The sequence below is a fragment of the Elaeis guineensis genome, chromosome 2 (genome assembly GCF_000442705.2).
Source record: "Elaeis guineensis isolate ETL-2024a chromosome 2, EG11, whole genome shotgun sequence".
NCBI classification, from domain to species: Eukaryota; Viridiplantae; Streptophyta; class Magnoliopsida; order Arecales; family Arecaceae; genus Elaeis; species Elaeis guineensis.
The window spans coordinates 1,794,342-1,808,271 of record NC_025994.2 but is presented as its reverse complement, the minus strand read 5'-3'; the positions used below and the strand labels follow the sequence as shown (position 1 = coordinate 1,808,271).

At 35.8% G+C, this 13,930-nt stretch overlaps 1 protein-coding gene across 1 annotated transcript; it reads right to left on the bottom strand.

The window, feature by feature from the left end:
- Window positions 1–458: 458 nt before the first annotated feature.
- Window positions 459–11,696, bottom strand: LOC105033209 (DEK domain-containing chromatin-associated protein 1). The gene is given in 13 exon segments (XM_010907906.3): window positions 459–966; window positions 1,042–1,072; window positions 1,510–1,619; window positions 3,072–3,302; window positions 3,305–3,524; window positions 3,785–3,871; window positions 4,095–4,175; window positions 4,291–4,401; window positions 4,531–4,590; window positions 6,814–6,890; window positions 9,820–9,853; window positions 9,959–10,679; window positions 11,534–11,696. Coding segments are annotated over 12 exon segments (1,932 nt in total). The 5' UTR covers window position 10,679; window positions 11,534–11,696; the 3' UTR covers window positions 459–796.
- Window positions 11,697–13,930: the final 2,234 nt, after the last annotated feature.

Below are 13,930 nucleotides of genomic sequence, written 5' to 3'. Positions count from 1 at the left end.
CTGCGGCAGAGCATATCATCTTTCATCATTCAAAAATCAGCCACGAGATATCTCAATTCCAATAGACGGGCAGCAAAAGATTTTTCTTCGGGAGTGCTGCTTAGCAGCCACGAGAAAGAGACCACCGGCCAACAACAAAATATTGCGCGGAAATACATGTCAAAGGAGTTGGCCGGCCAAGGTTCATCCCTCACAACAATCAAGTTGCACATGCTCAAATACGAAAGACACCCTTCCGTTGAACGAAGACAACTTTAACTTGAAATCTTGACTGAAGGCATCAGATACCAGCATTCTACTATTTACAACTGCATGATGTAACCACTAAACAAGAAGAAGCACATCAATGAGTCTCCAGTCACTGGGGCTCGCAATAAGTCATGAAATAGATATTTCCAGGCATCAAACTTCAAAGGTTATAAATGCTATACCTAAGAGAAGGAAAAAAAAAAGGGCTGTAAAGAATGGAAAAGTTGATTTCATTTTTGATTTGTTTAACTCAAAGTCAGCACCAAACAGGTGTGATCAGGTATATGATTATATAATAATTAATGCTGCAGGTACCAGAAACTGCAGATACCTAAAAATATCTCCAGGTCAGTAAACTAAAAGTTGACATCATGACGGCCACGAAACTATGTTATAAATACAAAGCATGACTTGGGAGAGGAAAAGGTCTTAGAATTGGCATCATAAATAATGAAATAAAATGATAACAGATGCCATGGCAGGCAGGCTAACTTCGATGGGAGAACATTATTGAGTAAATATCAGTGCCATGCCCCTTAGGTTGCAATCAATTTTTCACCTCTTTGCCGCTGGGTTCTGGATTTTCTTCCTTCTCGGCATCTTCATCTTCATCATCCTCACCTTCTTCTGCTTCATCTGCTAGCTTGGTTAACTCCTCTTGGATCAATTCCTTTATAGCTGGTTTTCTAGGAGTAAGGTCCCTTTTGTAATGGGTTGCTGGGAAAAGCAAACTTCTGTAAGTATTTCAGAAAATTCCAGATTGACGAATAAGGATAATTCAGAAAGACATACCAAGCTGTTTAAGAATGTCAGTGAAAGTGGCCTGAAACAGAACAACAGAATGTAGTTAATAAAACTGAAGAAATCGCATGCCATACCGTATATGGGCATAATATGATCGAAAGTCATGCTAAAATGGACAAATAAAGCCATAAATGATGCGAAGAAGCCAATAACAACTTGATATATCTAGGTTACTGCTAGGAAGACCCACAGATCCTGAGCATAAATGATGCAAAGAAGTTATAGCAACTTCATATATCTGGGTTACCACTAGGTAGACCAACAGATCCTGAGCATAACCCAACACAGGATGAAGAGAGTGTGCCTAATATCTGATGTAACATTCTTTGGATTAACAATTATGTACAACTAAAATGTACTAAAAACAATAATTTCTTCCACACATATCCATACTCATATACAGCTTCTTAATATTTATTTTTCTAAATAACAGAGGGTATTTTCAGAATAACTCACAGTGTTAAAATCAACTTCCTTCAGAATTTCACATATAGTCTTCCTCAGTTCCTCCTCACTTGGATACTCAGCCTCCATTGATTTTCTCTTGCCTCTAGCCGCCCTTTTACCTTGATCAAATAACAGATGAGTTAAAGTAGTGCTCCGTCATTCACAAAAAATGTAGAGGAGACACCACAGACAAGCATAGAGTTCAATAAGAGCCACAAGAGTCAGTTCTCATTCTTACAATATGTCAAACATTGACAGCACTGACAGCACTGTGGTGGGAGGCAAAGAAGCGTCAACACATGAACATCCGTTATCTTTATGATAGAAAACTTAGAAATGGATGGAATGGAGACATGAGACAGACTCCAGTCACGATCAAAAGACTGCTTCATAGTTAATATAGCAGGCGACAAACATGACATGGGCAGGTCAGAAACGTATTGGCATTAAATGATACACATGCTACTGCAAGAATATAAAATTTCATCCCACAATATCACCTGAAGAAAAGCTGATGACAAAGCAGTAACAGTCTAAATCAATTGTTTGACAATAGATTTACTTTTTCTATCAAATCTGTGGGTTCTATATGAGTGCTGATGACATCTTAAAAACCAAGCAAGCTTTTAGCTACTACAACCTCTAGGCCACTAGCTAAACATTTTAATAAGGTCAGAAGCCATCAGGACAAGCAAAATCAATGTAATTGTGTATTAAGAGCTTCCCTCCTGGCCTTTCTATTCCACTATTGTGTATCCTGTACTTACCAAGCTCTTAAATATTAATTCCTGCGACCAGAAAGACTTCTTGATTTTCAGGTGTAAATATATTCTTCAAATAATGTTTCATGCAACAAACCCTTGAGATAACATTAAACTAGAACAATGTACCCACATCATTCGGAACATGTTCAGTGACCGGCCCTAATTGTGAGAATAATCAATTAGGCTCGTCTCTCTAATTTCTACATACCAACTAATACAAAGAGAACTTCATGCATGCACACATGGACATGCATGCATGTTCACACACATACACATACAGATGGGCTGGGTTACACTCCTCTCCAAAGGAGAGGCATCTATTCCTAAGTCCAAAATTAATAATCTGCACCGAAATCGAAGATCCACAGCATTGATCATGACCTATATCACTAAAAATACCTAGGTACTGGTGGTTTCTAACCTATGCATCAACTTGATGCAAAAATGGATGGTGTCCATTGTACTTGTGTGCCCAAATACATTATAAAATGCCTAAAGTAAAATCCACCTTATTGATCATTATCTACATACGTCAAAACATGCAAGGATTGGAAATCAGTAAATCTTAATGCTTAGATAATAGCAAAACATGGTTTTATATCATTTTAGCTGTACATTTTTTCTATCCACTTAATACATAGATTAGAAACCATAAAAACATATGATCTTTGGTCTCTAGGCATTCTTATATATGTATGAATGGGTGCATGCGTACATGTATCCATAACAATATCAACACTAAGAGATACTCTAGATTCTACCCTCCTATATCTACACATCAGCAAAGTTCACAGATCAAAGGCATACCAGTAGCTTTCTCCTTCTTATCTGATTTAAGAGTTGATTTTTTCCTAGCCGCATCAACATTTCTCTTTTTCCTGGTAAAAACTTTTGCACCTACATCCTTATCATCTTCCACCTTGGGACGTTTGGGAGATGATATTTTAGTAGGGCTCTTGGTGGTTGTTGGGAAAGAGGACTTTCTAGAGCTGGTCTCCACCTTTGACTTTGCTTTACCAACAGAACCTTGTTGTTTCAAGATCTCTTCTTATCCTCTTTGGTTTTTCCTGAGTCTTCATTATCATCTTCATCTTCATCAGCAGCTTCTTCAGATTCACTTTCTTTTGCCTCACACTCAGACTGTTTAAGTGCTTCATCCTCATCAGAAATACCATTCTCATTATCCTCTTCATCTTCTTCTTCATTTTCTTGTACACTCTTCTCTTTGCTATTTAAGCTGTCTTCTCTTTTGGTCTGCTTCTGCAAAAATGCAGTTGTCTCAAACAAACATCAGGATTCAGCACTATTTTGACAAAGACAACTCTTAAATCTAATTGAACAACGCAAATGCACATAGCACAGATAATTAATGGAAATGACTAACACAAATAAGATGAAAGAGGTGGCTTTGTCACAAATAAAAGTTAAAATTGTATAAATCAAGTATGATTCAAGAACAAAATATCATTAAGAAATAATAACATAAAATAACTTATATTTGCCCTGTTCCATCAACAAACCTTCCTAGACCGCTTAGTGGGTGCTCCAGCCACACTTTTAGAAGCACTTCCTTTAGTCACCCTCTTACGTTTTCGAGATTTCAATGACTGCTGAAAAAGGGGAACAAAAGCAACAGTTAGATTTAACCCATAAAATACACATTGTACCTGTAAAATTTACCACAGGTAAAGATTCACAGTATCTAATATTGCTATGTCCCACGTGCATAAATTCTAGCCAGAAAATCCTATCCCATCTAAATGAACATCTAATACCAGTACCAAGCACCACAAGAGAAGAACATAGCATTTTTTAGCATCAAAGGCATACCTGCTGCTTGTCAGCAAGTATCACATCAGTAAGAGCATGAGGTGCAACCATAAAATCCAATAACTTTGCTACAAGGTCTTCCTGTGGGAACATTGAAAGCATGAATGTTAATCAGTCTGATCAGCAACAAGTGTCACAAACTCAGTTTTGACCTGAACAATCATACGTGAAGACTTTCGAACAACAGACCACCAACCTTTCTCATGGTTGCTTTCGAAACAGGTATATCAAACAAATCACATATATCCAATAATGTATCCTTTACATATTTGTCAAGTTTCTCCTTCATTTTAGCTCTCTGTTTTTCCTATAAGAAAGGTTATTCAAAAAGGAAATCAAAATGTTTGGAATAATATCTTAAAGGTATAGAAAACAAGCAAATATGATTATACAGGAGTCAAACGGAGTATATCTCAAGTATGAAATGACTGCTTACATCGCTCTCGTGCCAGACAAATCCAGAAAATTGGAGAATATGATTTTTAAAATTTACAGCCTGCAATCAGAAATGCAACAATGATCCTTCATGAAAGAGAAGCCCCAGAAAAAAATAAATTATTAAAACCAAAAGAATATCAAATAAAACTTCTGTCATAGTAATTATTATTTAGATAACCTCATCAATGGGAGTTATTTACAGTATGCACAAAGTGATGAGACCCTTACCTTACTAGTTACTCGGAAAAACAAGAGTTCAATTAATAAAGGAAACAAGGTAAAAAAAAAAAAAGGAGGAAAATATGAGGGAAAGAACAAAGAGCAAAAATTCAGTGGAAACAACACCTTTATCTCAGCACAAAAATTAGGGGTGCATCTTAACAAGTGCAATGATCAAATCAAACAAAAAGAGATGCTGTCATGATAACAAAGTCAAATATCATTTACAACTCAACCCAACTAAGCCTTGATCCCAAACTAGTCTAAATGTTCCAGAAAACCTAGCCAGGTGTGTATACTAAACCTTAAAACTTTCACGCTCATATGGTCAAATTAGTTCATAGAGCTTATCTCAACTCTTGCTTTGAGATGGTTCATTTCACAACCTTCAGTCTAATGAGTCTAGTGATATTTTGACACTTTGATGATTTGATCTTCCTCGAGTTAGTAACTCAAATCTCTACAAATACCCTATATTATTGCAACTGCTCCCATTACTTAATTATAAACAATATCTGCTTTAGTTTGCTCTCAGGGAGATGTAAGCTAATATGCATACATCAACTGAAATAAATGTGGATATTCATCTGAGGATGGGGACATAATGGTCCAAAATGCCAAGTGCATATGCAGGAAAACAACATGACCTTTCTCTATATATGGAAACATTGTGTATTTATTCCGCAAATCCCCTAATATATAATGCAGCATACATTTCGGTAAAGCTTGGATGCTTCAAGTAAGTTGAGGCCCAAGCTAGGTCAACGGGCTGGAATGCATGTCCAGGGCACCCAATCAACTGGGCTAGATCCAGCAAACCAAGTTATTTTGGCAGCCCATGCCTAAGTGTACAGGAAGGTGCAATATCTGAGATAAAACATTCCAACTACTAAGGATTACCAAGAATATTTAAACAAATGCAGAGATTAGGGGAAAATTATATTCATAAAAACACAGAGATGTGGAATGTATCACCCAAACAAGAGAATCTTGATTTTCACCTGCAAATAATCAATATAGTTTCCACAACCCATAATGGACCATTTTTCAAGGCAAACCTAAAACAGTGACTCAATACAATGTGCATTTTTCTAAATGTAACTTAATCCATTAAAAAACAGACTTATCGCTCACAGAATCTCATCACACATAGAAATAAAGAAATGGGTATGGATATAATATACATGGGGTGTAAGAAAGGGCCTTACACTAACCACCAAATTCAACACCAATGGTCAAAAAATGAAAATGTCAGCCATTAGATGTGATTTAGAAGGCCTAAAATATCCATATACAAAAAATCATATGATTTGGAGACCTCAAGTCTATACATCAAGTCACCAAAATATATAATTGTAATGGAATGTTATAGCGCACTGATTGCAGGGTGACTTGATGCACAATCTAGGATTCTAGAAAACATAGGGTGTTTAGTATATAAATATTTTACGCCTCCTAGATCACATTCAATGGCTCACTGTATCATTTGCCCACCAACACCGAATTTGGTAGTGGGCATAAAATTCTTTCTTTACAATTATATCTGCAGTTAAAAATATAACCTGAGACTTCTAACAGGAAAATAAATTGCAATTGGCCAGTTATTGGACTTTCTGGCATTTACACTAAAAAAATGGTAAAAAGAACATAATGTAGATAAAACTCTAGCCAACAAGAAACCTTCTCTGGTTGTATGACACTATTGGTACTACAACACATACAAATGTGATCAACTTTCAAGAAGTACATGAAAGAAATTAAAACCTACTACGTAAAATACACATCAATTTAAACACCAATATCAACAAACCGAAGTCGCATCTGAAGACATTACTTCAGATAGATAGTAGATTCTTCTCTCAATGTCAAGATTACCATGAATCTACACTTAAGCAATTGCTAGCTCCAGAGCAACTACACAAACACCAATACATATGCACGCCAGAACCAGCAGCGGCAGCAGCATAAAATATAAAAGCAAATGTATGATAACCAACAAGGATCTTAAAGACCCAAATGTAATAACATTAAAAAAGCAATTAAATATAACATCTTTAACTACCTTTCCTTTCCTTCCAAAAAGAGTCTGATGAAGCAATTTAAGATCCGTAGGCTTCTTTCTCGCTAATTTGTAAGCCACTGAGAGCAAGATTTAGGACATAAGTCATTAAAGGAATTTATTACCAAACATAGACTTAAACGTAGAACATAAACAAACAAAAAATGGGAAGTATAAAAAGCACATCAAAAATTAGTAAACTGCAATAAATCAAGAAGGCATGCTAATATTAGAAATCCATATAGCAGATCTCGACTTTACATTAAAGTCAGCATTCAACATGTAAAGAGAAGATTACTCCTTTACTCCATGATTTAAAAGGTGATTCAGACAGCACGCAGAGTTCAGATAAGGACTACCATCTTATAAGTATCGATATCAGTTATTTGTTATCCTATGGCCAAGATTCAAAATACCAAGGCTTGATATTGTATCAACAGAGGGTGGATAAGGCATGCGCCATATCATAGATCGTATCAGCAAAGTATACTTATTGGTATTCATAAATACACTGCAAACACCCCTTATACAGCCTTTATTGGCTGCAAACTTTTGGTTACAGAACTCTTTTTCAGTCATGTTTTCTTATCCAAAAGCTCGATATTTGGAAGAAATAAGATAGCACGATCAAGTCAAATTCCCTGTTCAAGGTTTTCTGCATGCTAAATCATAAACATGCATAAACATTACATAGTATCACATAGTTTGAATTATAAAATACATTTAAATGATATATACTAAATCAGCAATTGAAATGCAAGTAAACAAAGAAAATAATATATTTATAATATTATTTAACAATAACAGCTCCATTACTATTGTCAGTGATCACATACTAAGCACTAGTATACTTATCCACATATTCTTATCAATTATTTAATTTTTCAAAACTTTTATAGCATGACCATGCCGAACCAGTAAGGTACCAAAAAGATACCCGCACCTAGATTGCAGACCTTGATCTGAAATAAATTCTTGGCAGAACTCCTAAGGATATGGCCCTTCCATAAACCCACACATGCCTAAAAGACATGCATCAACATATACAACATCTAATTCCTCAATAAAACAGAGGCATGCTATCATTTATCTATCCAATTATTTGCGTGATTTAAATAATTCATGTGCAGCAATGCACTAACGCAGTGTTTGGTTGCAGAATAAGTGGGTGAAAGAATATCATTTGCACCATTGAAAGAATCAGCCTATTCTATGGAATAAGCATGTTTTGGTGTTTGGCTGAGGAATAAGTGCAATGAATAGGCAGGGGGAATAAGCTACATTATATTCACATTGAACTTTGACCTTTTTTGGATTTTACAGCAAAGACCAAATTTCCCTCTCACTTTTTTTAGTGTTTATAGAGTAAATAAGGGTAAAAATGATAATTGAAGGAAACAGGGACAAGCCTATTCCACAATATAAGTCAATTCCAGCATGTTGGTGGAATAGACTTATACCGCATCCACAGTATAAGCCCCAATGCTTTGGTGTTTGGCAAGAATATGACAGGATCCCCCCACTTATTCTACAACCAAACAACACCTAGATAAACAATTATGGCAAGCCTGTTTCATGCATGAAGGAATACCAATTATGCATTCCTGGGGGGATATTTCCCCGCTTATTGTGCAACAAAACAACACCTAAATAATAAACATTTATGGCAAGCACACGTTATGCATGAAGGAATTTCGACTATGTATTCCACCCACGAAACGTAAAGACATACATAATCATTTAATCAATATATAGATCCAAAAGTCCATACACACATGTATACAAATACATACATAAACACATTATACCCTCTCAAACACCATTCTTTAATTTGTGAAAACACTTATGAACCAATCTAGTTCACAGCAACTCATGAACATCAAAAATGGTCTCTGATTCAATAAAAAAATAACAATTATCACCTTGAGAACAAAAAAGATAGATATGATCTAATTTTGTTAACAAACATTCCAAATACTGCCCTGCAATATAATCATGCACTCCATAATAAATTACGGTTACCATGATCAAAATGAAGCAGATCATTGTAAACAAAGATAGATGTGAAAAGAAGATAATGGCCAATGTGCTTTAATTGTATCCACTACAATATTGCCATACATATAAATGATTCTATTACTTGTGCAAGCATGGGAACACCAAGCGGCTCTATACCAAAAATTGATCATTTAAATGGTCTATGGGTTTGCTTGGTTTCATTTTACTCCACCATAACCCAGCACTTTTTTGGAGAAAGCAAGAACTCAAAGCAGAGATGGCCTTGGCATAACCAAAGTTGAATAAAGATGACCAAGCATACACAAAAATCATCACAATGTGCAAGAAAGTAGGGACTAAAACAGAATGACTGACTTAAGTGTCAAAAGGGTAAAGAATTATCATACTATAAGTATTTATGGAGCCTGCTGATGCATAGGGAACAAGAAGTGTATCTGTGTTAGAATGTGACAAGGATGAGAATACACAATATAAACTTGAAGCAAGTTATTAACACCATATTTGAAATATATCGGTTTGAAAGAGAAGGTAGACCCCAATAGGAAGGAATGATAAATAAGGATTCACGAGGCAACTCCCAATTACTTTGTACCAAGATAGTTTAGCAACAATTCAACAACTAATGTAAATAAGGGTTTATCAACTCATCCTCATCTAATTTGTATGAGGCTTGATGGCTATGACTAAACAGTTCAAAACTAGGAAAAAAAAAGTATCATATTGTGATTGGAAGGATTTAAACCCAAACCACAATCTCAAAACATAAGAAAGTAAAATCAATCAAGAACAAGGACAGCATGAGTAACTCCACGAGCTTTGAAAATTATATAGAGAGGAAAACAAGAAGTGCTACTGGCTAAGAGATCTATGTCCATAGCTTGGAATTCACGAAAAAGGAATTTCCACTGAAGACAACAAAATTCATGGTAATGCAGCATAAAATGCAAGTAGCGAGCTATCATCAAAATTTGCAACAGTTCAAAACCTTACCATTTGGTATGTCTTTCAGCGGAGTGCCACGGCCCTGCAAAACAAATGTTGAACAGAAAAAGGAATATTTCAGTAACAACAATGGAGATGCTGGAACCCACTAAAGATATAAGGAAAAATTGAGCATGAAAGTCTGCACCTTTTCAACTAGGAATTCCTTATTTGGCTCTTTCGCAATAACTTCAACGAGTCTTTCCACAGTTTTTCTCTCACGCACAGGGCGATCAATAGAAGATGGTGTAGGAGTAGTCAACAAATCCTTTGACTTTATACCTCTTTCTTTCTTCTCCTTTGCTTCCCCTTTATTGCTGACCTTCTGACGGCTTGCCCTTTTCTTCTTTAACCCTTGCACCTTATTGTCATCAACCTTCTTCTCCACATTTTCATTATCTTTTTTCACATCATCCACTTCCTTCAGCTTTGAATCTGCTCCTCCCTCTTCTTCTCCAACTTCTTTGACCCCGTCTTCCTCATCTCTTGTGTCCTCTGCATCCACCATTTTCACATCCTCAGTTTCCACTGTTTTCAAATCCTCAGCATCTACCATTTTCACCTCTTCAGCTTCTCCTGTATTCACATCCTCAGTTTTCTTTTCCTCTTTTCCTTCTTCTTTATCTTCTATTTTTTTCATGCCATTTTCTTCACTTTCCTTATTTTCTACCGTATCTTTCTTATCTTCACCATCCTTATTCCAGTCTCCACCCTTATTCTCAGCTCCATCCTTTTTTTCATCTCCATTATTCTTTTCCTCACTGTCCTTGTCAAAAATAGCTCTCGCACTCATATCCTCAGGCAGGGGTCCAGACCCATTGGCCATCTTAGCAGCTTCCACTTCAGATGCTGGCTCTGGTCCAGACATCCTGATTGTTGCCAAAGTTATAATGTCAACAGAGTAACTATCAGATCTGAAATTCTAACTTATCAAGATTCTGATAACATAATGGCTGAAATCATGCACAAGGGAAACTCATTAATAAACACAAACTGAAAAAAAAGAAAAAAAAATACATGATATCAACGAATATACCTTTTATAATACAAAATATGAAATCACCAATTGCAGAAGCTCATTAGCTATCAAACCGAAGCAAAGTCCGAATAGAAAAATAACCATTCAAATATATTGCACATCGTATTGGAGAAAGAAGGTATGTACAAGCAAATTGAATAACAAATCAATATGCTGAAGGAATAACAAGTAGAATCACAAAGACCACACAGGCAAAAAGATAGGCTGACAAATCCTAATCAAAATAAATTACATATTTTTTCAAGAAACCAACTTTTATTAATCTAAAGACCAGGGAAACAACATAGAAACCTTAAAACATGAAACAACGATAAAAGACATGTCCAAGGTTAGTGCAGGAACAAACGCTCAAGTAAAGAGCATAAAGTTGAGCCTTTGAGAGCCCGGAGACCAGAAAAACGGAGGAAAGCTGCAGACCCGGCAATCTGGCCCCAGCACAAACGGCAAGAAATGCTTCAGATTAGAAAACCTACTCTAATCTAATAGAATCAGAAAAAAACCGTTAAAAGAATCCTTAAAACACAAAGGAACGCGATATAAAAGCAAGAAAATATCACCTTCGTGCCGAATTTCGAAACCCTAGCTCGATAGAACGAGCTTTTCCCATGCAATCACCTCAAAAAAACTAGAAAATTCCAAGAAAATGCTCCCTATCTCACTACAAATGAGTAAGTAGACACTTACAGAAGAACTCAGAGAAGTCGAATCGACGAAAATTAACAGCGGATCTTCCACTCCTCTCCCTCGAGAGAGCAAGAGATCGAACGAAAAAAGAACTTAATTTTTCCCTCCTCAAAGCGCTCTCATATTTCTTCTCCTCATTATTTATACTCCGGACTCCAAGCTGAAGTCCATTAGGGATTTATTGACGTGTCCGGTCCAAGTGTTGCCGACGGGCTGAGAGGCGCACCACGTCGAATCCCTCGCCGCAAAATCTGAGCGAGTTTCTTGGGGGTCTCCTATTGGGTGTGTTTGGTCTTGCTTTCTCTTTTTTTATTTTTGATAAAGAAATGCTTGTCGATCGTACAGTCGAGATCTGTTTGTTACTTGTAGCTAAGAGATCTGTTGGTTCCGGGTGCCCGGGCCACGTGCAATTACTTTAGGACAGCCACGAGGCAGATCGGACGGTCCTGTCCCTTGCAACCGTTTGATTGAAAAGTTGCTCTGGTGTTATATGGGTATTTTTATCTTTTGTCATTCATCAAAGTTACAAGCTGTTTTTTTTTTTTTTTTTTTTGGTAAGAAAAGTTACAAGCTGTTTTAGAAGCTGAAGCGCCCATATTAACACTTGATTTACCCAAAATAGCTCAATGCCATCTCGTCGCACGGTGCAAGATGATAAAGATTTTCTGAACACAGAGATAAGTTAATATTGACTCAAGAACACAAATAAAATTGGTATGTTTGATTACAATCAAAAAAATAGAGAAAAAGTTATCCGTTCTAATAAATAAAAAGAATTTGACGAAAACAATGGTGCATGGGAGGTTGCCGGTTGTTCATGCACGAACAAGTTAGAACTTGCTTACAACTTTACTGAAATGCTATAAACAACTCCATTACATACCACCATGAACTCCATTATTATAACGCGCATACTATCAGAAATTTATCTTGCAATGTCACACGAATGCTGCAAATATATATATATATATATTTATTATTTATTATTTATTTTTTTTATTTTATTTTATTATCTTCCTTATTTGAAAGCAGAACTTGTGAGTGCAAGTCATGTTGGAAAAGTTGATAGAGATTCGGGAACATATAGAAATGCAGCTTAAAAAATCAGCTTAGTAATGAATATAAAGTTGAAGGGTCCATTTAATCCTTCGACATCTCTCTCTATTCTTTTTATATTCCATCACTTGGTCCACTGCTGACTCCATTCTTGACCCTTACAACTTCCATCCTAACCATCTTTATTCCTTTGAAGCTTCTAAAAGGATATTAATTCATCTTTCAACTATTTCTCTATACATTCAAAAACATTGATTGAAACAACCCAGAACCATCCAATTAGTCGGAGGATATTTAGATTATTTAGCTCTATATATAAGTATCCAAGATTTTTCTAGTGAATAACCATTCTGCAACTAAATATATGTATGCACAAGTCTTCGGATACTCTCCCAATCTTAGTATCCTGATCAAACTAAGGATCTAAATCCATACATCTATTCATAAACACCACGATCAATTCATGATTAGTTCAATAAACCCATGTTGTAGTATTCTCTAGTCCACATAAACTATGGACTAGATTGGCTCTAATATCATTTGTATAACAACCTAGGATCCCATCCAAAAAAGCTATCCAGAAAATGATATTTGGATTCCTTTGTTCTATACAAATATTCAAGATCTTTCTAGCGAATAACTGATATGGGGCTAAATACATACCCACACGGATCCTCACATTACTATAAATGAGAAAAGCGATAGAAGCGAAGATATCAACAAGGTGGAGGAAGAAAAGATGGGCAAAAAAGATTGAAATGCCATAGCTCAAAAGACTCAATTTAGATGGAATCATAGGCATTGATTCTGAATTTGGGATCAGATAGTAGTAGTTAGCTATTGATTGGGATAAGAGACATGATTGAAGATAGAAAGAGCCATGACAGGAGCTCATGAAGGTTGGTTGTGATGGAAGCAAGAAGGGTTAGGAACAAAGGTAGAACTTGAAATAAAGCCATTGACAGTTGAGGCAATGGAATCACTACTTTGGTCGGAGTGCAAAAAAAGGAAACAAGAAGGGCCTTCACTAGCTATTATAGTTTTCTTTGATCATTTGGACATGTGGATAGCTTAAATGGACCTTTCAAATTTATATTGTTAGCGAGCCAAAACTTGACCATTTTCCTTCTACACATAGTTTTCTATCTTTTTTCCTTGCAGAGCATGAGGCCTATAGATGAAGAACTTTAAAAATTTATTTATGTTAACTTTATAAAGTGCCCATGGGATGTCATTCTTTGTCAACATCTCTCAATATTTATTTGTTTATTTACTTCTATCTTTTTTATATAAAAATGAGACCCACAACTAAAATTTGCTAAAAATATTAATTTAGATTTG